Below are 26,682 nucleotides of genomic sequence, written 5' to 3' on the forward strand. Positions count from 1 at the left end.
GGTGGTGGGGAGGGGCAGGGGAGTGCACAGGCCCACAGGCAAGAGGTAATAGGTGGATAAGGGAGGGAGGGCACATCAGCAAATGGGGTGGGGGGAGGGAGAGGGGATAGCTCTGTGAATGGTGAGGGTAGGGGATGGAGAGCTGGACGAAGGGATGGGGAAGAGAGGGAGAACAGGGAGTGGTCGATGTTAATGCCATCCGGTTGGAGAGTGCCCAGATGGTGTGGCTCCTCCAATTTACAGGTGACCGTGGTTTGGCAGTGCATGAGGTCATAGTCAGACATGTCGATGCAGGAGTGGGGCAGAGAATTGATCTTGGCCACTGGGACATCGCTGTCAATGTCTAGTACTGGCTTAGTAGAGGAATGCCTGGTTTTGCCCACCCCAGCACCAGCCCCCAATCTTAAAGACCAGAAAGTGATTGGCTTTAAGCAACCTAGATTCTGTATCAATGCCTTCCTGTTATTTTTTTCAATATTATGGTTCTTCCTTGTCAATTCCAATGTCTTGCATGCTGATGTTGGAAGATGACTCTCCCAATTTCATTGCTGCTTGTTGGTCGAACGTTAATTTTGAAAGCCATCAGCTCCTGGGCATTTGCAACCAGGATGAATGCAGCTGCCTACCTGTCCTTATCTAGACTCTAATCTTGTTTCAAGATTGTGGAGCTTTTTGAATATAGCACAATCTAACCAATATCTTCTGAATACAGTGTTAAATTGCAATACTCAGATGTGCTAGAATCCCCGCAAAGGCTGAGGACCCTGTGCTATCTGTCTCTGAGGACAATGGTAGAACATCATCAGGCCCTGGCAGGGTACTGAAAATCTGCACCAATCAACTAGCCAGACATTTTCAACCTCTCATTGCTGCAGTCAGAGGTTCCCACCTGCTTCAAAAGGGCATCAATCATCCCGGTACCCAAAAGAAGCAGTGTGAGCTGCCTCAATGACTACTGCCCAGTAGCACTAACTTGTACTGCGATGAAATGCTTTGAGATGCTGGTCATGGTCAGAATTAACACGGACCTAAATAAAGGTCTGGACCCTCTCCAATTTGCCTATCATCACAATCGCTCCACAGCAGATGTAATATCACTGGCTCTCCACTCAGCTCGAGAAAGACTACAGCTCGGCCTTCAACACCATTGTTATCTCTGCTGGTCAAGAAGCTACAAACTCTAGGCCTATGTACCCCCCTCTGCAACTGAATCCTTGACTTGCTCATTGGTAGACCACAGTCAGTTAAAATTGAAAGCAATATTTCCTCCTCAATGATTATCAACACAGGTGTGCCCCAAAGAGGTGTGCTTAGTCCACTGCTCTACTCGTTACACACCCACGACTGAGTGGCCAGGCACAATTCCACAATTGTCGGCAGAATCAAAAACGACAATGAGGAAACGCACAGGAGGGAGATCAGCTTGTTGAATGGTGTCACGACAACGTTAGCAAACCAAGAAGATGATTGTGGACTTCAGGAGGGAGTCAAGGGAACACGGCCCAGTCCTCATCGAGGCCTCAGTAGTGGAGAGGGTCAAGAATTTCATATTCCTGGGGTGTCATCATCTCCAAGTATCTGTCCTGGAGCCTCTATGTAGATGCAATCACGAAGAAGGCTCGCCAGCAGATATACTCTTGTGAGGAGGTTCATTACATCACCGAAGGCTCTCAAAAACCTCTCCAGGTGGACTGTGAAGAACATTCTGGCTGGTTGCATCACTGCCTAGTATGGAGGTGCCAACGCTCAGGACAAGAATAAACTTCAGAGGGTCGTTAACTCAGCCTGTGACATCACTCCATCTACATGAGGAGGTATCTTAAAGAAAAGCAGCATCTATCTTCAAAGACCCCCCCACCACCATCAGATTCCTGAATGATCAATGAACCAAAGACACTACCTCACTTTTCATGCAGTAACATTTTAATTTTTTTATATTACTGTTGTAAGATGGTTCATCATACGAGAGTTTGCACTGTGATGTTACCGCAAAACTCCAAATTTTGTGACTTGATCAAGGCAATGAATTCTGATTCTGCCTTCTGCTCGAGAAACTCAGCAGGTCATGTGTGTCCACAGGAAGTAAAGGGTAACCAGCATTCTGAGCCCTTTGTTAGTCTCACCTTTTGTTGGTCTGGATTCCTGCTGGTCGTCAGCCTTCCTGTCTTTTGCTTATACCTTGTAGAAGGCCTCAGACCCAATACGTCAGGAATACATCTTCATCTCCTATGGACGCAATGAGATCGGCTGATTTTCTCCAGCATTTCTGAGTGTTTTTACCACGATCACGGTGTCTGGAGACTATTGTGTATTTGTGACTCGGATCTGCAGACTTGTTTGACGACGTCATTCATTTTTACTTTGTTCAGCCCACCTGATTGAAAATGCAAAGAAGATACTTTTTATAATTCAGACAAAGTAAAACATAAAATGCAGTTTGTGTCCTCTTCTTCTTAGATACCCAGGATAATTCCGGTCCAAACGGGGATTCTCAGGGAACAGCAGAGAATGTAAGGAAGCAGCTGCGAAGTGAAGCCTTTGCCCAACAGCAGCTGGAGGCCTTGGAGCGGGTCTTTGAACGCCAGCACTATGCGGACGTCTTCAACTCAGGAGAGCACATCAAGTCAGAGCAGGTGAGGCTATGGGCGTCCGGAGGAGGAAAGCAAGGTGGTCTGAGCGGGAGGTCATGGGTTGAGGGTGGAAGGTGAAATGAACGTCTTCACACAGAGAGCGTGGGAGGAGCTGGCCATCTGAATGCAGGCTCGATTTTGATATTTCAGGAGAAATTGGGCACGTGCGTGGGAGAGCTAGCCGTAAGAGAGAGGAGCAGGAGTTGAGCATTTGGCCCATCGAGCCTGTTCCTTAAACTATCTGGGGTAGTCAAAGGGATTGGACAGAGTAATAAATAGTCTGGCACAGACTAGATGCCTATGACGTTGTGTTCTGCAGTCTAACCTCTGTGCACAAGAGAAACCTGGTATTTTTTTTTTACCGACTGTGCCAGGGACACCCTTTGAGCCATCAGGATGCAGATTTATGCCTGATGCCAGAGAATTGGGGTGATATAACTGTGCAGAATTGGAGGGGCGGGGGCTGTACTGGCGCCGTGCTGTAAATAAAATAAAAAAAAATAGATCTTGCACGCCAATGTGTTGCAGTTATCAATTCCATCTACATTGGTCTTTTTTTCAGTGTTGGAAGCATTCTCACCATCAATACGATACAACCACCTGGCCTTCATTGGTATCTATTATCTTATATATTTATTCTCCTGTTAAACTTATATATTCCTTAATATACATGCTAGCAACTCTGCAATATCTTTTCTGCAACCCCTCTGACTCCCCTGGATACATTCATGTGCTTACAAACCTTGCTCTCTTGTAATATTTATCCAGCTGGTATCTAGCAAAAACACACGCAGAGCGCACCCAATGGGTAGTCTCCTCTGGTGACATGTTGATCAGTACGTCAATGCAAAATTCCTCTGTGGTGTGTGTGAACATAGTTGTTAAACTGTTTACATGAACAGGTTAGCGACTCATTTGAAAAACAGGCCATGGAGAGTTTACACATCGCCCTTAATATAACCATTGGTATAATTACCATGAAGTGTGCCACAGTTTCTAATAAATAAATAATGAATTAATTTGGAATAAGTAATGATTTTGGGTGGCGCGCACAATGCTGCTACAGTGCCAGAGACTGGGGTTTGAATCCCGTGCTGTCTGTAAGGAGTTTGTGCGTTCCCCCCCCCACCCTATGTCTGCGTGGGTTTCCTCTGGGTGCTCCAGTTTCCTCCTGCCGTTCAATATTTGGCGGCACGTAGGCCAAAAGGACCTCTTACCTTACTGTATGCCTAAAATTTGAGTTTAAATTGTCAGTGGCATCGATAGTGTGGCACTTGGCTCGATTGCACAGCACCAGTAAGTAGGGTTCGAATCCAGCGCTGTGTGGTCTGAGCATGCTCCAAAGATGGACGGGGTTTAATGGGCTACTTGGTCACATGGGTGTATTTTAAAAGCATGGGCTCGTGGGCCAGCAGGGCCTGTGATGGAGCTGTACCTCTAAATTGAAATTAGATATAAAACCTCAATATTAATATAACACACTAAGAACTTACAATCAAAGGATTTAAACAGGATGCTTATGTTCAGTCAATTTTCAGCAAGATAATTTATAGTTAGTTTCAGTTGACATTACAGAGAGTGAATTTGCAGTGAGAGTTTATTCCCAATTGGACTTCACAGTGTTTTAACTGATGGCGCTTGTAATGAGAAAATGTTTATTGAGGTAATTTGTGTTATTTTGCAATGAGAAATCCAACAGCAAGATAGTTTACAGTAACAATTCACAGTGTACTGAAGGTATTAACAATGAGGAAATTTGTGGTGATGTACTTTATAAAGAGAGATTGTAATGAGAAAGTTCCTGGTGATTACAAGATTTTATAAGGAAAGAATTTTCCATGGTAGATATTCTACACTAATTGTACTTCAAAAAAGTTGATTTAGCTGGAAAGCATTTTGGTGACTTTCTGCGGGATTTGTAAATGAAAGACATCTGTTTTTTTTCTAAATCTGACCACTTTCCTGTTTTATTCCTTTATCTCACTCTCATTTTACCTTTCCATTGATTTTCCTACTTGGAAGTTTAATGTGATGAGGTGATAGGTTTTATAATAATCGCAGTGATTTACACACAAACTATGAATTAACTAACGGTGAGCGTCCAACGAGTTTACTGTCAGACTTTTCAGGGTGCCGATGTGTATTTTTAGTCATTTACAGGATGTGAGCACGTCCTTGCTTGGCCATTCCAGATTTCGTCACATTTAGACGTTCAGCGCGGTAACAGGCCACAAGCCCATGCTGCCCAATTTACACCCGATGAATCTACGTTTTTGAATGGTGGGTGGAAACCGGAGTCCCCTGGAAACACCCATGCAAACCAGGGGGGGAACTTACAAACTCCTTACAGACAGCGCGGGATTCAATCCCTGGTCCCAATCGCTGGTGCGGTAAGGTTGTTGTGCTAACCGCTACGCCAACCATGCTGAGGGACAACTACTTTTCTGTGCCATATGAAGTCATTCTGTTCAGAATATTAAATCTTCTTCCCTAAAAGGACATATCAGGCTTGATAAAGGAGAGGCAGTCAATGTTGCGCCTTTGACAAAGTATGGCACATGAGGCCACATAACAAGTTAAGAGCCCATGGTATAACAGGAAGCATACCAATGTGGGGAGAGCATTGGCTGTTTGGCAGGAAGCAGAGAGTCGGAATACAGAAGTCATATTCTGCTTGGTTTTCCACAGGGGTCGGTGTTGGGGGCCACTACTTGTTATGTTGTGTGTCGCTGATTTAGATGATGGAATGAATGGCTTTGTGGCCAAGTTTGCAGCTGATATGAAGGTAGGTGGTGAAGCAGGTGGTGTAGAGGAAACAGGGAGGCAGCAGAAGGACTAAGATAGATTCGGAGAATGGGCCAATTGAATACAATGTCGGAAAGTGTAAGGTCGTGCGGCCTGGTGGAAGAAATAAATGGGTAGACTATTTTCTAAACTGAAAATTCCCAGAGGCAAAGGGACCTGCGATTCCTCGTGCAGGATACCCTGAAGGTAAACTTGCAGGTTGAATCGGTGGTGAAGAAGGCAAATGCAATGCTTGTGTACATTTCAAGAGGAATAGAATGTAAGAGCAGGGATTTGATGTTGATACTTTAGGCCTCACGGCAGATTTGGGCTCCTCATTTAAGAAAAGACATGCTGACGTTAGAGAGGGATTGGGGGGGAGGGGGTGTGGTTCATCCTGGGAATGAAATGGTTACCATTTGAGGAAAGTTTGACAGTTCTTTGCCTGTTCTCATTGGAATTATAAGATATTAAGTTGTGGGGGGGGATCTTATTAAAACATTTTAAAAGTTTAAAGGCCTGGACAGAGTAGATGTAGAAACATTGTATCCCATGGTGGGCGCGTCTCGGACAAGAGGGCACAACTTCAGGATTGAAGGGCATCCGCTCAGAACCGAGAGATGGAGGAGTTTCTTCATCCAGAGGGTGGTGAATCTGTGGAATTTGTTGCCACGGGCCGTTGTGGAGGTTGGTCCACTGGGTGTTTTTTAAGGAAGAGATTGAGAGGTTCTTGATTAGCCAGGGCATCACAGGTTATGGGGAGAAACTGGGCAGTGGGAAAATGGATCAGCTCACGATTAAAGGGCAGAGGAGACTCGATGGGCTGAATGACTGGATTCTGTTCCTCTGCCTTATGGTCTTATCGTGAACCACATGGGGCTTTACAACAATCTGATTGCTTCATGGTCACCTTTTGTAATAGCTTTTTAGTCTAAGGTTTTATTTAATTAATTAAATTTAAGTTCCAGGCTCCGGATCATTAGTCTAGGCCTCTAGATAACTGGCCTGCTAACCTTACTGCTAGCATAACTTCAACAGTTCTGTACCTCCAGATATACAGGCAGACAAATGAATGGTGAGAAAGTTGATTTGAAGCTGAAAGGTTTTACAATGAGAGGGATAATAATGAAAAAGGTGAGAAAATAAGGAGGGGTTCACAAAGCTTCTTGAGTCTATCAGATCCTGAACGTCATATTCTTATACAATCTGTATATTCCTTGAATCCCTTGTTATGCAAATCATCTGTCAATCTTTGTCTTGAGTGACATTGACTGAATATTCAAAGCCCTCTGGAGCAGCCATTCTCAACAGGGGGCACTACAGTTCCCCCCTCCGCGCCCCACAATGGGGTCACTGCACGTTTAATTAAAAGCCTCTCATAACATAAATATTTTCTACGTCTTTATGTCGTCAGTTGGAAAGAAGGGTGGAAGAAACCCAACTAAACTTGACTGTTTCATGGAGAAGGGGGTCCATAAACTTTAAGCAGAGACCTGGGTGGGGGTGGAGGAGGGTAGGTGGGTGGGTGTGGGGGGCATAGCTGAACAAAGATTGGGAATGGCTGGTCTCGAGCAAAGAATTCCAATATTTCACGACCCCACTGCATGAAACAAAAATGATTACGTCAGTGGGAGCAGGGCACAAATGTGCTGGAGAAACTCAACAAGTCACACGCTGGAAGTCAAAGGCAGTCATCATTTCGGGCCTGAGTCCTTCATCAAGAAGGTCAGAAATCAGGCAGCGTTTTTGTGCACTACCCTCGGCCCAGCATATGCAGATGTCCTTATTTATCACCAATAAATTGGAGACATGGAGGAGATCAGGGACTGCGATACATGTCAATGAAAGCATCGACTTTAAGATATAGGTTTTAAATTTAAATTTATACATACAGCACGGTAACAGGCCATTTTGGCCCAGGATTCTGTGCCTTCCAATTTACACCCCATTAACCTACACCCTGGGTTAATGGGAATCCGGGGAAAACCCACCCAGACGTGGGGAGAATGTATAAACTCCTTACAGACAGCGTGGGATTTGAACCCCCATCGCTGGCGCTGCAAAGGCATGACGCTCAGCACCGTGCCAACTGCACTGCCCTCGCAGCCAGAGAAGTTGAAAATTTACTCTGAAAGAACATTTGTTGAATGCCTCCAGAGTGCAAAGTTTTATTTTTAATTTGAGGTCATTGGGAAGCCATTTTATTAACCTTTTCCTCTATTCGTGATCGCTCCCTTGGTCTCAATCGCTGACAAGCCCTTCTGCAAATTCTTTCAACTATGTCGTTACATCCACACCATTACAAATCAAAATCCTTCCACATTTATCTGTGGGAAAATCACTTTTCTTAAAGTTACAGTAAAAGTCCTAAAATCCAGACTGCTTGGGGATTTCTAGATTCTCGGACAGCATGTTTAAAATTCAGATTTAAGGAGAAATAAACATCAGGTTTTTTTCACTGTTAAAAGAGCTTGTAGTGTGTGAAATCACGTTTAAAGATGAACACTGTGCAACAAACATCCTTGTAATAAGATTATCTGCATTAAGCGTGGTCACTCGTTGTCGCCGTGCACCTGTGGCATTTAACACACGCTCACACACAAAAACCCGCTCAATTTAAAAAGCTTGAATTTTGAGATATAGGTTTCAAATTTAAATTTATCCATACAGCACGGTAACAGACCATCTCGACCTGCAAGTCTCTGCCTTCCAAAAAGCTACACCCCAATTCATTTATTTGAAAGGTGGGAGGAAACTGGAGCCCTCAGACATTCTTGGATTGCTGGCATCTGGAGTTTTTGGACTTTAACTGTACCTGCAAACCCTCCTTCAGCTCATAATGCTCGAGGATCTTAACTCTGTTATGAGTCCATAGGACCCAAAACCCAGCAGCAATAGATATGCTTTTAATTATCTTTGAATATGAAAATAGAACAAACTTTAACTTATCTCTATTGACTCGCTTAACCTACATAACCTCCACCATCCCCCCCCCCCCCCCCCCCCCCAATTCTAAGCACAGGTGTGTGTAATGTGTGTGTAAGTTCAGTAAAGTTCTTTGGTTCACAGTCCAATGTCACTCGTTGCAGGCAATTCTTCACTGAAGTCAACATTAATAAAGCTTTGGTGCTTAACAGGTAAATGGTTACCACTCAGAAGTGTTTTTGTTGGTTTTCAGAGAGAGAGTTTTTGTTGTTTCAGATCACCACAGACTTCCTTTCTGTTTCTCCTATTCTAAGGGAAACACTGGACAGCCAGTCCTCTCCTTTGACCAGGCCGTCTTCCAAAGCTTGCCAGCTTTGTCCCTCTGGAACCGATGTCTATGTCTCTCCTCTCTCTCTCACTCCCTCCAACTCTTAGACCAAACCCGTTTATTTCCTGCTCTCTGGCTGTAAAGATCACATGATCTTGCAGAGAGTAAATGCGCTTTTCCAGACAGAGCTGCAGCTGCCTGTTGCTACATTTTTTGCCTTTTGCAAATAACAGCCCATCCTGAGTCTGAACACAAGCTCCTGCAAAAATTCTGTGTCTTTACCCAATGCATCTCCCAAACCCCTCTGTCACATCTACTAAACTGTGTGCCTCACAGTGTCCTTAGAGTTTAGTTATTGCACACCTAAATTAACCAGCCCATCTCTCAGTCTTTCAAAAACACACTAAACTCATTAAAAGCCACACTATATACTTTCAAAATGCCCTGCTGGAGTGTGCAGAAAATTGCGATTCTCTTGCAGTTATCCATGCAAATTCTTCTCCCTGCCTCCCACCACGCTACACCCTCACACTTAATAGGTGAGAATGCTCGTGGCAACTGAATTAATTTTGAAAGAGCTTTTAATGAGTTTTAATTAGAGTTTATTGTTGATTAGAATTAATGGGAAGAGAGTTTATATTGATTGAGTTGATATCGAGTTGATAATGATCAAATTTATAATAAGCATATAGATTGATTGGGTTTACAATAAGGCTTTATAGTGGGAGATTATATGGTGGGAATATGTGAGAATGAATTCAGAGAGAAAAATAATGGTGAAAGGGGGAGCTCACAATACAGGATTTTATAATTAAGGAATTTATAGTGAAAGGATATTGGAAGAGAGCATGTATGTTTATTGTGATTGAATTTACAACAAGAAAGCTTGTAGTGAGTTTATAATGGGAGAAATTGTAATGAGAAATATATTATGTGTGACTTTACCAAGAAAGTTTGCAATGAGAGAATTTGTCACTTGGTGGAAGTTGGGCTCAGCGGGGTTTTTTAGGTGTTTTCACAGATGGCCTCCCCTTCAAGGCCAGATCCATCCGCAGAGAGAAATCTGTACTTATCTAAAAGGCCACTCCAGCGTCACTTTTACACAGACTGACGCCTCCCGGAGCCACTGCAGTGGGTGGTGGGGGGGGGGGGTGACTGCTGCCTTGGGGCTGCCTGTCAACACGCCAGCCTAAGTGCGCGGCGGGCAATGGACGTCTTCGTCACCCACAATCCTCCACATAGTCAGAGCCACTCTGGGAAATGCAGATTACAGTTAATGAAGACCAGGACTGCGGGAGAGGAGAACTAGTGAACTGACGTGCCCGACAACAGAGCTCTCTCTTGGGGACGGGGGTGATGGGTGGGGGAGGGATGCTACCCCAACAAGATTGAGGCTGGTTGGTTGGAGGGGGGGGTGGGCTAGCCGATTTATCTATGAGCGCAGGGAAGGCCGTTTACCTCCTTCCTTCCGCACCCCCAGCTGGTGAAATGTGACCAATGAGGAGATGATTCCTGACCACACGATTTAGATTGGTTGGTTGGAAGGAGGGAGGGAAGCAGGTTCATCGTTCATCCACCACCAGCAGGAGAGTGGAGTGCCTGGGGTCCCTTCATGCCAGCCCTACCTCATTTCCAATGCACTCTCTCAGCACCACCTCTCCAGTGCGTGAAGCTGACAGGGTGCTCCTCCTGGGGACTGCCTTCCATTTCCTCCTCTGACACCCCCCCCCCACCCACCGACTGCAGAGTTCTCTCTTGGGGTGACTGGTGGGGGAAGGAGAGAATAGGGGAGGGGGATCGTTAGAGACCAGGACCTCTGCTTGAAAAGTGATGTCCAGCCGTGCATCCCCGACAGGCGATGAATTCCTCCTTGGGGTGGGAGTACTAGCACAGGTGACCACGGAAGTAGTGACCTCAGGAGATTGCCCCTTAGTCAACGTCTGCAGGAATTCCACCTGACACACACTGTTGAGGACAGGCTCCTGGGTTGCGGGCAGGCGGCATCATTGCGACGTCACCTACCCGTGCGCCCCCCCCCCCCCCAAGCTGGCCGCCTGCAGTGGCTGTACATTTGTGAAGCGAGGTGGAGCGCTTCACTCCCCCACTGGGACAACCCCCCCCAGAAAGATTGGATTCGGCATCTTGGAGCCACTCCCAGAGTGTTTATGAAGATAGGGGTAGTGACATGAGAGTGGAGTTTAAGGTCAATTGGATGAAATTGGCTGGCATGGGCCGAAAGAGCCTGTTGCCATGCTGTAATAAATATTTAAAATTAGATATTGGATGTGCTGGAAGACAATCAGTGCAGGGCAGGGGGTGCGGCAGCGGTCCTGAGTCTGGTGTTGTGGTCTTCCTCCAGTAAAAACCAGGATGGTCTCCAAGATGACAAACAATGGGAAAAGCCCATATCCTAGATTAACGTGTAACAACACGGAAAGTTTAACCAATGAAGGATATGGATTAATACTTTGGAAAGGCAGAGATTCGTTGTTGTTATTTGACCAGTGTGGTACAAATATATACAGCTCAGAGATGGTTTTCAGACTACAGCCGTGTAATGACCCAATCCACGAATTTTGCCGCTTCACGGCCAGTCTGAAAAGAAAAGTGCAGGAATTTGGAGTCAATTCTTGATCCGCGATTGATCCTGCAGGACCCCTACAACTTTATGGAGGAAGCCTGTCGTGTAAATTGTACCGAAAACATTCATTGACGGTCATCGACTCGACTGCACGTCCAACCTCCCCCCACCCCCACCCCACCCCTGGGACTGTTGCACTCAGGGTCTTGCAGTCTAAAAAGGCGCCGTGTGAACAGCCACACAGGCGGTGATTATGTTAATTTTTTCTGCGATTTTCCCGACATTGCCATCTGAAAACCATCTTGAGTATTTTTAAAGTGGATTCACCCTCTCCCCTGATCAAATCTCACCTCTCCTCTCCTGCTATCCATGTCTGATTATCACCTTGTGTCTGTTGGCCTGTCCCCTTTCCCCCTGCCTTTTCTTCCTGCCTCCCCAGCCTTTTAACCTGGGCGCCCGCCTGCTTATTCATTCACTCCTTGACGAAGGGCTCAGGCCTGAAACGGCGCACCAATCGGGATGCGGCATGACCCGCCGAGTTCCGCGGCTCTGTGTTTTCACCAGAGAATCTGCCAGGTTGTCAACTTGCCGAGCTGACACGAAGTCGGCGTCTTGACAATGCACAGCCCCTTTGAAGTGCAGGGACTGTTTATCTTAATGGAAAAGAAATTACAGTTGAATGTCACAATGAATCTGGAGTATCACAAATGAAGGCTGTGGTTGTGTACAACTTTTTTATAGCTGTTGCCTTATTACAATGGATAACCTTTATTTACTTTCATTAGACTATTAAACAACAAGAGACTATTAATTTTTTGTCTGAAACTCCATCCAGGCCCATAAAGCAAACTGGTTGCTTTAATTGAGTTCATTTTAATTTCCCTCCAATCGCACCGAATTACTCCAGTGATAAATCAGGGGGACAGGCTTCACCCCCAGTAGAAAGCCTAATTTGCAGCTAATTAGAAAACTGATTCCCAGTGAAAGATCAATACCACAACGAATTGGAAATGACTTGTAGTCTCTGGGATGAAGACTGAGAGCAAGTGAGAGAGAAAGAGTGTGGAGGGAAGAAAGGGCTGTGAATGTGTTTGGAGTTGGTTAAATCAAACAATTTTAATCTAATCTAAATATTAATCAGGACGCAAGGCTTGCCGGTCCTTTATTCATCTTTGTAAGGTGGCTTTGGAGTGGAGCTGTCGGTTTGGGAAGCTGCTTGATGTAATGGGACGTGTTTTTAAATTCAATGAAGTCTCCACCTCATGCTCTGATACGCCATGGCTTTTCTTTTCAGAACCAGCTCTGCGCTGGGGAATTGCCACTGTGCATTTCAATGCTATTATAAAGGGAACAACCCTTGCAGCTGGCCGACAGTTGTAGCAGACAATCAGGGGTTAGCGGTTTTTGAATGAGACAAGGTAAGGTCAGCTGAGGCCTGATCAGACATGGACGCTTGGGGTATCACCGCAGTTGTGGGTCACTACAAATCGTGCCAGCAACTGCAGACATTTTTTTCAATCCATCCTCATAACATTACAGTTGCTTTTCTATCGGTCTATTATTCTACTCATTTTGTTGTTTTGTCCCCCTGAATTCCTCTGTTTTAAGATAATTTGCTCATCATTTTTCCATTTTTCATTCATGTTTTAGTTCAATTTCCCTGGAATAGTTTGTGTGGAAAGATTCCCACAGAAGAATACCTTGCCATCAAACCACCAAGTGCATTGACTTCCATTTTTTTAAAAATGTAGCCCTACAGCACGATAACAGGCCCACAATTTACACCCAATTTGCTGACAGCCCCGTTCATACTTGGAGGGTGGGAGGCATCCGGAGGAAACCCACGCAGACACGGGGAGATTGTACCAACTCCATACAGGTGGTGCCGGGTTCGCACCCGGGTCACTGGCACTGTACCAGCATGGTGCTAACCGTGCTGGCCCGGGTCCATGAAAATTCTGGGGCCAGAAGGATGTAGTGACCGCTTACACCCAGGGATGGTGCTAACAGGGACACGGCTACATGTCTGGATCAGGCTTGCTAGCAGAACACTTCTTGTCAACCCCATCAAGACCAACATGAGAGGCTCAAAGGCCTTCTCACTGATGATTGCTAATGTTATTTAAAAGGGGCAGCAGTGATAATTAGGTCACTACGGACCAGTATTAGGGAAATTATGGAGAAATGTCCAATATACAGGATTATTATGAAACACAGAAGTCTGGAGATGCTGTGACTGCAAAAAAAAACTGCTCATTCGATTTCACAGCATACATAGAAGGTAAAGATCCCCTGTCAGATTCAGATCCCCCTCCCTCTCTCACATCTCCCCTCCCTCCCTCAGATCCCCCCTCTCTCACATCTCACCTCCCTCACTGAGCCCCTCTCCCCCTCCCTCTCACAGATCTTCCCCTCTCTCAGATCCCCCTCTCTCACATCCTCTCTCAGATCCTCCCTCTCTTAGGTCCCACCTCCCTCACTGATCCCCCCTTCCCCTCCCTCTCTCAGATACCCCCTCCCTCTCTTACATCCTCCTTCTCTCACATCCCACCTCCCACACTGATCCACCCCTCCCCCTCCCTCTCTCAGTTCCCCCCTCCCTCTTTCAGATCCCCCTCCCTCTCTCACTGCTGGGACTTGTATTTTTTTGTGATATATATCTGTTGGGCGCTATCGGTAACCCAATAATTATGCAGACAGAAGACTGAGGGGAATGATAGGCTTTATTAAGCAAGAGACTGCTTGCCCAGGTCCAGGCTAGGAAAATGAGCGGGAAGGAGAGGGGACTCGATCTTTATGGCCAGGGGTCACATGGGAAGGATCAAGGTAGGGAGACCCCTGGAGGGCGGGCCCAGCCAGTACATGTATCCGTATCACCACAATGTCAATATCTTCCTTTATTGTCATGTATATAATGTTTGTTTGCTGTAAAGCTGTTCAAAGACCCTCCATTAGCCCAGCACCCCCATCAGTAAGAAGCAAACAGGAGTTCCTTCAGAGACCCTGAGTGTTAGTGTATTAGCCTCCTGCGCTCCCGTAATCTCTGCAGCCGTAAGACTTCCTGTCAATTCCAGCAATAACCCCAAGCTCCCAGGAAGTTCTCAGCACCTGAAGCCCCTGGGACCCCTAGTCACACCTGTAGGATCCTGGTGCCTCCGCTGATCCATCCCCCTCCATTCCCCCTCCCCCTCCCCCCAGGAGCCTGCACCCTTGTAGTCTGGCCACCTTGGTCACGCACCTCCCTAGGTTTGCCAAAGTTAGAAAATCCACTGCCTGGCCATTTTATCGGCTGCTTAAATCATCTAAGGGCCATTGGTATAATGACTGCGGACTAGCTCTGTGTCCCTGCTCTTCCAGGCGCCACCCATGGGCAGGGCTGACAGTTCTCTTTGGATGTGAATGTGGAAGAATGATTAACAAGTTATCAGATGGTGGGGTTGGGGAGAGGAAGGAAGGTTGTCTGAGTTAGAAGCAGGATCTAGATCAGATGGAAGGTTGGTGGAGCAGTTGGTATTTAATCCCAACAAGTGAAGAAATGTAGTTTGTAAAGACAAATAGATCAGAAGCAGTGGGGTGCTAAAGAATAGAAATGAACAAGACTTCTCGAGGTCCAAGACCTTAGTTTCCTGCAAGAGGCCACACAGGTGGACACAGTGATGAAAAAAGTATATTCATACTTGCCTTTATGGGACAGAGCATAGAATATTGTGACAGAAGCATAGAATATTGTGACAGAGTATACAGAGGGGTTTGGGAGATAAATTAGGAAAGGTTTGTTTAGAGCAGGTCACACACAAACTGCTTAAAAGCAGAATTTTTTGCAGGAGCTTTTGCAAGGGCTTAGAGACTCAGGATGGACTGTTATTTGCAGAAGGCAACAAATGAAACAACAGGCAGTAGCAGCTCTGTCTGGAAAAGAGCATTTACTGCCTGGAAGGTCATGTTCTCTTTGCAGGCAGAAAGCAGAAAAAAAGACAGGTTTTGCTCTGAGAGTTGGAGGGAATGAGAGAAAGAGAGGGAGAGAGAGAGAGAGAGAGAGAGAGAGAAAGAGAGAGAGAGAGAGAGAGAGAGAGAGAGAGAGAGAGAGAGGGGGGGGGGGCGTGGGGGGAGTTCCAGAGGGACAAGCTGGCAAGCTTTGGAAGATGGCCTGGTCAAAGGAGAGGATTGGCTGTCTAATGTTTCACTTGGAATAAGAGTAACAGAAAGGAACTCTGTGATGGCCTGAAAGAAAGAGGTTATCATCTGGAGAACCCTGAAGGGGGCAAGTTTTATCAGCAAGATGCTGGAGTGGCTGATTAAAAAGGAATCAGTTGTGGATGTCCTAGAACAAGAAAAACTCTCTCACTGCAAATCAACAAGAACCTTCCTGAGTGGTAACCATCTACCTGTTAAGCACCAAAGCCTGGTGAACTTTATTAATGTTAAATTCTGTGCACAGTACCAGAATTGCCTGCAACCAGTGAGATTGGACTGTGAACCCAAGAATTTTGCTGAACTCACGCACATACACACACATTACACACACATGCACTTAAAATTAAAAGGGGGGGTTAAGTGATTCAATAGAGATAATTTAAAGTTTGATTCTATTTTCTGTTCAAAGATAATTAAAAGCAACTTTTGTTTAAGCTACTATTTGTCTTGGTGCATATCTATTGTTGCTGGATTTTGGGGTCCTTTGAATCGTAACAATATAAAGTCAGGACGTTATATTTCAACTTCACGAAGCACTGGTTAAACCTCACTTTAGAGGATTATGAGCCATTCTAGTCACCAAATAATGAGAAGTACATGGCTGTGATGGAGAGAGTAGCAGGATTACTGGGTTTTTTTTAGGAGGAGAGATCAGATAGGCTCGGGTTCTTGTCCCTGTGGAAAGCAGGCCAAGACATGGGTGAATAGAAGTATATTGGATCCAATAGAAGTAGATACCAATTTTCCCAGGACGACAGTAGCAAACACCAGAGGACACTTGCTTAAGGTGAGCGGAGCAAAGTTTAGGGGCGTCATCAGAGGTAAGTTTTATACACTGAGGCTGGTGGATGTCTGGAATGCATTGCCAGGAGTGGTGGTGGATGCTGGTACAGACCCATAGATCGGCACATAGAAAATAGAGGTGCATTGGTGTGTTAGGGAAGGATTCTCAACATGATCTCTACGGCACCCCCCACCCCCTGGTGGCCACAGCACATTTACTTTAAATTTTAATGTCAGCACTGTAACAGGTCATTTCGGTGCACGAGTCTGCGCCACCCGTTTACACCCTGTTAACCTACACACCGGTATGTTTTTGAATGGCGGGAGGAAACCGGAGCCCCCGGAGAAAAACCCACCCAGACACAGGAAGAATACTAACTCCTTACAGATGGTGTGGGATTCTTGAACCCCAGCCCGTTCCGGGCTGGCGCTGTAAAGGTGTTCTGCTTGCTGCTATGCCAACCGTGCAGCCCTTTACTTTTCATTTCACGTAACATAAATATTTTTAAAGTTTTTTTTCATGCAGTCCATAGGAGAGAAGAAACCAAAACTTGACTGATTCATGGGCCCTAAACTTTGAGCAGAGTCCTAAGATGGTGGTAGCCAAAAAAAAAGGTTGAGAATGGTTGAAATAGACTGTATGTGGGCTGAAGGGCTGTAATGTTCTATGCTCTATATCAAATTATGTAGATAGAGTGGATAGTCAAAATCTTTTCTCACATGGAAGGCAAAAAAAACAAAGGCATTTGTTTCCGATGATGAGATGTCAGAGATTTAATGGAAATGTTTGGTGTAGTTTTCTTCACAAGTAGATGTCAGGAATAGCAGGTAGAATCAGATGCAATCACTATGTTTAAATGTATCTGGAAATGTTAAAGTCAGCCCACGCTGTAAGAAAACAAACAACAGAACCAGTTAAGCGTCCAGCAGCTTCTTTATTTAACCCAGTGGTTCTCAACCCTTCTCTTTCCACTCACATCCCATTTTAAGTAATCCCGATGCCATCGGTGCTCTGTGATTAGTAAGGGATTGCTTAAGGTGGGATGTGGGTGGGAAGGTTGAAAACCCACTGCTTTAATTGTACTCAATTGACTTGTTATGTGCATGGTTTCATAATTCCAAAGGAAATGGGCCAATGACAATTTTTCTCAAGCAAAAATATTTCAGTTGTTATGGAGGCCCAAATCATTGGGTGTATTTAGGGCAGAGATTATTAAGTTCTTTATTAGCCAGGTCATCAAAGGTTATGGGGAGAAGGCCGGGCAGTGGGGGTGAGTGGGGAAATGGATCAGCTCATGATTAAGTGGAGGGGCAGACTCGATGGGCTGAATGGCCTATTTCTGCTCCTACGTCTTATGGTCCCTGAAGATTTAGTGAGAAATGAAAGGTCAATAATGCGTGCACAACAAGTAATTGAAAGGCTGATGTAAGGAGTAAAGAGAAATACTTTATTGTGGGGGTTGTGGAATATAATATCATGAAAGTTTTGAGGCAGGATTTTTCAAGGTGTCGGAGGGATTGCATTTGATTTGGTGCCAATCAAAGAAGGACATAATTGCTCTGGAGCCAGAACAGAGATGGTTCACGAGATTGACGTGTGAGGACTGGTTGAACGGGTTGGTCGAATCCGCATTAGAGAAAAGAACAAGGGTCGGATTGATAGGGTGGGTGCTGAAGGCATGTTTCCAGTGGTGAGTTATCTAAAAAGAGGGCTCATGGATTCAGAACGGGGGGTTGCCTATTTCAGATAGAGAGAAGATGGAATTTCATGGCCATTTGGAACTCTCCAAGAGAATTGTATAGGCACTTCACTCAATATATTAAGGATGGAGATTGATAGATAATTAAACTGCAATGTCTGGGCAGGGAACTGGTTTTCAAGCCAAGATTAGATCAGATGTGATCATGTCAAATGGTTTGAAGGCTCTAGGCTGGGGGGGTTGCACCGGATGACACCATCAGAAGGGGTGACACCAAAATGAAATGCACGTGGTTCTGTCTGCATGCGCTACATGGTCAGGCCACTGCCGCCAACCCCCCCCCCCCCACCGCAGTCAGCGCCAACCCCTCCCCCCGGTTAGTGCTGCATCCATACCCCATCCCCCGCCACTCCTAGGAGGGGAGGGGTTACACCATGAGTTACCACACCGGGTGAGACCAACCCCAGTGACGCTGTTTGAGGGCCCAATTAGCCACTTCCTTCTTCTGCTCTTACGTCCTTCTGCATTGAAGTAAAGCAGTCACTCTCAATGGAGATTAGCAAGGTATTTCTGATAAAGCACTTCCTTGGTTGGAGGCAAACTAACGACTAAACCCCTTGAACTGAATCGTCATCCAATGAACCAATGTTGATCTACCAACTTGTTCTCCTGTGATGGACAGCAATGCTTTTGGGGAATACTTTAGTTTGCTGTAATGATGGGCAAAAAGGTCTGTGACCTTGTTATTCTATAGATAGGATGTGTTCCCTGCTTCAAACCCATTACCACATGCATCACACTTGTTTTTCTTCTCCACCATGGTACAAGAATTGCTTTTGCCATATTTTAGTCATTGCTTATCCCAGAAACATGAGCTTAAAATGTCAATGGATGCTAGAGAGTGGCAAGAGGTAGGTGCTGTCTCTAAGATTGGAGATTAACCAATAAATAGACCATCCTGTAGACCTGGGGTGTCAAACTCAAATTCACGGAGGGCCAAAATTAAAAACTTGGACTAAGTCAAGGGCCGAACTAAATATTTATTGAAAATTTTCAACAACATCTGCATGTTTTCTCTTCTTTCAACATATGTAATGTTAAACTTTTTCTTATTAAAATAAATGTTTAATAATAGTTTTGGTTAAACTCTTTCATTGTCATTGTCATTGGCCCATTTCCTTTAGCGTCTGAAACCGTGCACATGACGAGTCAATGAGGGATGATTAAAGCAGTGGTCTTCAAACTTTTTCTTTCCACCCACAGACCACCTTAAGCAATCCCTTACTAATCACAGAGCACCAATGGCACAGGGACGCGAGTGGAAAGAAAAAAGTTGAGAACTGTTGTATTCTGGTAACTCCACATCTGATTAGGATAATTGTTAGGCAAGTGGTCAGAGAAGGACCCCCCCCACCCCAAGAAAGGCTTAAATCACAGGAACAAAATAAGCTTCCATCTCACTGCTCCCAATCTTACACACAGTCCTGATGTGGAATGTGGGGTCGCAGCTCCACGTTCACCCGAGTTCAGGTGCTGTTTGTGTGGAGTTTGTATGCTCTCCCCTTGTCTTGGACCAACAGGTCGGTCGCCTGACGAAGGCACCCGAACCCCCCGTTGAAACGCCGGCGTCCGGGACGGTGGAGGAATTGGCTGAGAAGAGCGCGTTGCTCCTACCCCCCTCCCATGGTTGGAGAGGGATTAAACTGTGATCTCACGGCGCCAGGCTCGTCTCCAACAAAAGGAGCGGGAGGCAGGGTCCGCCGCGCACGGAGCGAAGGGGAAGGCATCGCCAACGAGTCGTTCGGTCCGGCGTCGCCGCTGAAGCGCAGACCCAGCGAGGATGGTCCTCAACTCCAGCCGCGTCTGTGTGTCTGGGAGCCGGGCGGGCTGAGTGCGGCGCTCTGATCCCCGGGATTCGGGACTCTGAGATCCCTCCACACCTCTGGTGTCTTCATTTTCACCTTCAGTGTGCATGCGCTATACTGGCGCGGCGGCCAGTGGGCCAACTCTAATATATATTTAATATGATCTTGAGGGCCAAATGTAATTATAACGCAGGCCAAATTTGGCCCGCGGGCCAGAGTTTGACATGTGTGCTGTAGACGGTTGCTATTCGAAGAAGTACAAGAAAGTTTAGATCCTTGCATCAATTATGCACTATATCCTACTGCCCAAATCTGTAATTCACACCATAGAAAATGGAGAAGGCTATTAAATATGACCATGGCTGATCTTAGTACCCTCTTTCTGCTCTCCCTCCATCCCCCTCTTTTACCCATAGGGACCACATCAAACTCCCTTTTGATCTGACAAACTAGCCTTAACAACTTCCTGTGATAGAGAGTTTCAAAACTCTCTAAGTGATGAAGTCTCTCTTCATCTCAGTTCCAAATGGCCCCTCCCTTATTCTGAGACTACGATTCCCATGATTGTTGCATCTCACTCCTGCATTTCCCGCCCAAGATCTCCCTTGTCCTCTGCCCCTTACTCCCAAAACCTTATATCTGTCATTTCTCTCTTTCCAAATCTCAATTACTCTCTGCGTCTCTGTCCTCTGACTCTATAATTTATACCTCCCTCCCAGTCCTGTAAGACGTCATTCCATTGAAACGTCAGACAATATTCATTCACCATCAATCTTCTCCGAAAAGAAAAACAGAAGTGATATGTTTTAATTTTATGTTGGGGCAAGGGGGTTGGGCATGTGTGGATTGTAAACTCTCTTGCCTGGAATCCAAAATGAACTCCTGTCAATCTTCACTTCATTACACCTGCTTTTCTCTGCTGTGTTTCCCCCAGGCTAATGAATATTCACTCTCTGCCCTGGCCTCTGGATTAGAAGATGTTAAAAGCAGCCTATCAGCTGCTGCCACTCCCGACCTTGGGACCAACGTTTCAGGGCCCCAGAGTTATCCAGTTGTGACAGGTAAGGTGTCAATTTCATCTGCCAGTTTAAACATAAACGTGACAGGAAGCGGACTGTGCAGATTAAAAATTTTCTAAGTGGCACGTGGGATTCTTTTAAGATGCAGATTTTGAAATGTTTCAGTCGTTTTGGTTCCATGGCTGGAAGCAGATCAGAGATCAACGTGGTTGGATTTTGAATCAGTTTAACAGAATGGTCACGCATCTCTTTTTGAGATGGATCCTTCTTTCTTGGGCTTGCAAAGAGTAAAATTCCGTGGGTTGTAAAAAGGGCTGACTAGTTGTACGGGAGTAAAACTATCCTTCATTTCAGTTGCTAATTATCTTGGAATAGGGAGATGGATGGATCAATAAATGGTGGATGGATCAATAGATGGCTGGATGAATGCTTGATGGGAAAGATGATTAAATGGATGGAGGGAAAGAACTGCCAGATGGTCAAAGGTTGAATGAAGCAGGAAATAAATGGTTGGAAGGACTGGTGAAAGTGTGGGTGAGTGGATGAATTTTTGAGCGGAAAGCAGGGACACACCTAGAAGTTTATGAGAGTATTTGGTGACATTTAAACATCCAACACATAGGAATGAATCATATCAGGGAGTGAAAGAACAGGTAGAAGAGTGGTGATAAAAGGAAGAATGAAAGGAAAAAGAAAAGGTCAGGGGAACATGACCCAGTTCTTATCGAGGGCTCAGTAGTGCAGTGGGTTAAGAACTTTGAATTTCTGGGGGTCAACATCTCCGGTGACCTGTCCTGGAGCCTCCACATTGATGCAATCACAAAGAAGGCTCACCAGCGGCTATACTTTGTGAGATGTCTGAGGAGATTCGGTAAGTCACCAAATACTCTCATAAACTTCTAGGGGTGTACTGTGGAGAGCATTCTGGCTGGTTGCATCACTGCCTGGTATGGAGGCATCAACTCTCAGGACAAGAATAAACTCCAGAGGGATGTTAAATCGGCCTGCGACATCACAGGCACCAGACTCCGCCCCATCCAGGATGGTGCTTTAAAAAAGTAGCCTCTATCCTCAAAGACCCCCATCACTCAGATCGTGCCCCCTTCACTCTGTTACCATTGGGGAAAAGGGTACAGGAGCCTAAAGATGAGCACATAGCGACACAAGGACGGCTTCTTCCCCGCTGCCATCTGAATGATCAATATACCACAGACACGGCCTCACTTTTCATCCACGATTATTATTATTATTTTATTTTTTATTATGATGTATCTTTGCACTATGATGCTCCACAAAACACCGAATTTCATGATATTTAAACATCCAACACATAGGAATGAATCATATCAGGGAACTATGGGTCAGGTCCGGTGCAGCAGGGAGGAATCAGGCCGATTTCCCTTTGTTCCTTCACTTTTCCCAGCTGAGCGAAGGCAGGCCCCTTGTTTAAGGCATAGATGAGCCCCAAGGCTCCTATGTGGTTCAGGTACGGCTGCCAGATTTTTTGAAAGGTACCATACCTTCCCCTCAGGTTATAGGTAATCTTCTCCAGGGGAACACGGGCTTGCATCTCCCTGCTCCATTGCTCCATGCTCAGGTGAAAGTCGGATTTCCAGGTAATCGCTATGCACTTCCTGGCCACCGCCAATGTGACCTTTACAAATTGAATTTGGAATTTAGACAGCTTCATTTTAAGTCTTATGTCCATCATGTTACCCAGCAAGAACAACTCAGGATTCTGCAGGAATTCATTACCTATGTTTTCCCTAGGACTTCACCTAGTTTTGCTCAGAAGGCCCTTATCTTGGTACGTGTCCAGGTCATGTGCACAAATGCTGCATCTGAAGCACTGGTCCGACAGTTCCGGCTTGGACCTGTTAATCCTTTGAGGCGTTAGACACAGCTGATGCAAGAAGTTGCTTTTTGAAAGATACTTTTCAAGTATCTTGTATTGATGACCATGGCCATGCGGATTGGTCACAAGTTGGACCAGCACCGCTCATCAATCTTTGTTCCCAAGCCCGACTCCCACCTCTGTCTTGCTTAATAAAGACATAACCATATTTCTTTCCTGCGCGCTATTCCCAAGCTGTTGCCACAGGGGTCCATGTTGAGGATGCTGGCCCCTGTGCTGCCTTAGCCGTCCGACCACCAGTTCGCTTGCTGGAGCCAGTGCAGCCCCACGGTCTGCTGTCTCCTGGTTGCACTCACTGCCTGGAGTGCCGGCCCTATTACTGCCACAGCAGGCCGCTGCAATATGTCTTTGCTACATAAAGTACACTGTTCGACCTGCTGAGTTTCTCCAGCTCTTTGTCTTTAGTCGCCATTCTCTTGCTTAATCTCATTGTAAGGTTGGCAAAGCAGCTCCCAATGTTGAGTGATGGGCAACTAATTATTGGGAAAAGCATTCCTCATCTGAGGCCCAGTCCATAATATCCACCTCTGCCTCTCAACCTATCTGCTGTGAGTCTCCTACCCACAACCTTTCATATCTTTATCTCATTTCGATGCCTTCCGTTTCCACATGAGTGGGTCTGTCACAGTAAGATTATCAGAGCCTCACACCCAGCATCCCTCTGCATTGCTTGATCTGGAATGCAGAGCCCAAGAGGATGATGGAGGTTGCTATTTGTTTAAAAAGCACCTTTTGTGTGGAGGGTGTTTGACAGGGGCTGAGACAAGATGCAAGAAAATCTCACTTTCTGTTAAACAATGGGCTGTGCATCTGCGAGAGATCATGCACCTCCCTTCAGTTCAAAACCACAATGGCCCAGCCAACATTGTTGTTGGAATGACAGTGTGGCTTCATTGTCACCGTTACTTTGTGAAGATTTGGGATTTTCGTGTAACTTGTTCAGATGAAGTTGCTGGTGCGCGCTCAATATCTCCTGTTCCTTGTGGGGTTTAATCTCCAGCTCGGAAGAACACAAAGGTGCTAAGCGTGCCAATCAACCACAGGCAGGAGTTTTATCGGGGGCAAAAGGGCTGGGACTGTTAGTAAGACGGGGTTCAAATCATGCTCTGTCTGTAAAGATGTCTGGGTCTAGTTCTGAATGATCAATGAACCAAAGGCACTGCCTTACTTTGAGTTTTCATGCACTATATCGGAGGCAGCACGGTTGGTGCAAAATGCCTTTATGGCACCAGCAATCGGGACCAGACCAGGGCTCAAGTCATCTGAAACACACAGCTAACCGAAGGGGGTGAAATGTATTTGATACAAAGCAAGATATGTGCCGCGGATAACTCTTGGTTTGTGAGGCAGGAGGAAAGACTGTGAATCGGACATTGGAAAAGTTAGGAAAAGAAGCAACATGGCTTGGATGAGGTGAAACCTCGAGATAAGCCCCAGTGGTGTCAGAGTGTGCACTTTTATAAACATGCCTTCACTGGTCATGATGATCACCAAGTATTTATCCTGTGGCCAATTTGTTTGAAAACCAGGCCGTTTGATGTCATCATGTGTTTACGTAAATTGACAATAGCTTTTCAGGCTTCACAAAAGAGATTGTATGTCAGAAAATGCCTATTAATTTACTCAAATACAACTTACTGCTTCAGATACAAGTGCTACATTTAAAAGGCATTTTGTCAGGCATTTAAATATGTATGACGTCGAAGAAGTGAAACAAAAGGCATTTACAAACACAGGATCCGGGAATTCTACCAGCGTAGCAGCTCCCTGCAGCCATTCACTCACTGGACCCTAAATTTAAGGGTTACACACTCATCATGTGGCCAGAGGTCCTGTTCCCTGTGTTGGCCTCCAAAAGGTAAGTGGCCAGGGTGGGTATGGAATCGGGGTGGGGGTGGGAGGGAGGTTTGCCTTCCTGTGCAGTTTTTTAAAAATTCTATCCACTAATTGGCTTGTACATGGGTAGAAAACCTGCCAAAATGGCAGGTTAAACTCATGTTCCAATCCAATTTGTAAACCCCTAAGGAAATCTGCAGATGCTGTGATTGTAGTAAATACAAAAAATTTCTGGAAAATCTCAGCAGATCACGCAACGTCTGCAGGAGGCAGAGATGCACAACTAATGCTTTGTGCCTGAGTTCCAACACAAGGTATCAAGGGAGATGTTGAATAGGTTGGGGCTTAATTCTGTGGAGCGCAGGAGGATGAGAAATGATCTCATAGAGAGGGTTTGATTGAGAAACACTGAGTCCTTTTCCCTCAGATTAGGGGAAATAGTAATTAAAGGACATAAGTTTAAGGTTCAGGGAAAGGATCGTACATGAAATTTAGGGGTAATGTTTTTTTTGCATGGAGAGTGGTGGGCGTATGGTTGAGGTAGGTATCATTGTGAAAAGGTTGGACTGAGACATGGAGAATGTGGTGTAACACTACTGGCGGGATGTTGAGCAGGCCGATGACATCACGGGGCGGGACTTCCGCATCTGGGAGAGTTATGCATCTGGCGGGCTCGGGAGACGAAGGCGATGTAAATATTCACCAAGGGTTTGTTAAAGTAAAGCAAGTTAAGAAGGCAGCTCCGAGATCAAGGTAGTTTTTATTACAAGCGTGTTTGATCACAACATGGCAGAGAGGATGGGTTCAGAGTGATGCGGTCCAAACGTAGGTAGGGAGGATGTGTGGGTGGGAGGATGTGTGCAAGTTGGGCTTGATTCCGCACTCTTAAGCCAATGGCTGGCCCGAGACATGAATTACAAAAGTAAGCCATTAGATGGCTGGTGAGAAATTGGATCCTCTGTTAAATTTCTCTGTGTCAGTGTCATCACGGATTCTAAAGTTGTTGCACCGGTTAACTCTGCACAGCGAGGGGATAAAATCTGGATTCTCCAGCTCACAACGGCTTTCCCACTGCATCACAAGCTTGTCCCTTTTCAGCACCGAGCTAATATCCCTCCTGCTCAAGGCAGTCTCCTCAGTGAAGTGACTTCCCCTTTCTGCAAGCACTTGTACATAGCAGAGAATTTCGGGAAAAAAATTCTGCTCCAGTGGCAGTGTAAAAACGTCGGGACGGATTGTCTCAATGCAAATTCCATCCCGTCATTTTTCCACTACATATTTTGACGGAGCGGCAATGGTGTAAGTTGACCGCAGCCATTCTGTTAGAAACAGGCCTAATGAATACGACGTTCCCTCTCCCCCCAAACTCCATGACACAGCAAAGCTGGGCGATAGAGCCCCACCGTGTGTAAACGACCACATCCGGAGGTACGTCTGCTAAGTATTTTTCGGAATAATTCCCAAGTTTCTGTGTAAAAAGGGCACGTGAATCACAAAGGAGTGAGCTGGTCACTCACAGGGTTAAACACTCTGATGTCTAGCTGTCAGTGTCAGGTTACTTCAAGTGTGTTTTATTAAAATTCACATAATTATACACGAGCCATCAGAAACGGTGACAGTAAATGCAGTCTACTCGGACAAGAGGCCCGATTGAACTCTCAAATAATAGGCTGCAGGTTAAGTGACAAAGGAATTCCTTTCCTTATGATATGTGCTTGATGGTCTGACTAACAGGTTCAGTCAGAACAGAGAAGAAAGGGCCATTTCTTTCCCTTGCTACTGATCTCCTTCTCATTTGTGCCCGCACTTTGTGTTTATAATTGCACTGATCGTCCTTCTGGCCTGACAAAAGAGAGTTGAGTGACTGATGGGCAAAAGATCTTTTTTGTTTCTGCTCACTGCTGCTTTGTCAATTTAGTTCTTCAACGTTTGCACTTGGAGAATTTTTTCAATCACTTTTCATCCATCTTTGGTTGTGAAAACTACAAGTACGAGACACTGGTGAGGCCAGATTTGGAGTATTGTGTGCAGTTTTGGTCATCTAACTATAGGAAGAATATCAATAAGGTGGAAAGAGTGGAGAGAAGATTTACTAGGATGTTGCCTGGACTTCAGGAACTGA

General features: G+C 45.6%; 1 protein-coding gene across 13 annotated transcripts in view; it reads left to right on the forward strand.

Annotated features, from left to right (window-relative positions):
• The window catches only part of LOC138736373 (paired box protein Pax-2-like), a 289,107-nt gene that overhangs the window by 211,669 nt on the left and 50,756 nt on the right, over nt 1-26,682 (forward strand). For 6 of the 13 annotated variants that reach the window (XM_069885774.1, XM_069885775.1, XM_069885773.1 and 3 more), the window contains 3 exons: nt 2,458-2,633; nt 3,193-3,243; nt 20,725-20,851. In XM_069885774.1, the coding sequence (XP_069741875.1) occupies nt 2,458-2,633; nt 3,193-3,243; nt 20,725-20,851 (354 nt within the window). Of the gene's footprint in view, nt 1-2,436; nt 2,634-3,192; nt 3,244-20,724; nt 20,852-26,682 lie in introns of all 13 variants that reach the window. The other 7 variants (XM_069885776.1, XM_069885783.1, XM_069885780.1 and 4 more) reach the window with 3 other exon arrangements.

Source organism: Narcine bancroftii, chromosome 6 (genome assembly GCF_036971445.1).
Source record: "Narcine bancroftii isolate sNarBan1 chromosome 6, sNarBan1.hap1, whole genome shotgun sequence".
Lineage (NCBI taxonomy): Eukaryota > Metazoa > Chordata > Chondrichthyes > Torpediniformes > Narcinidae > Narcine > Narcine bancroftii.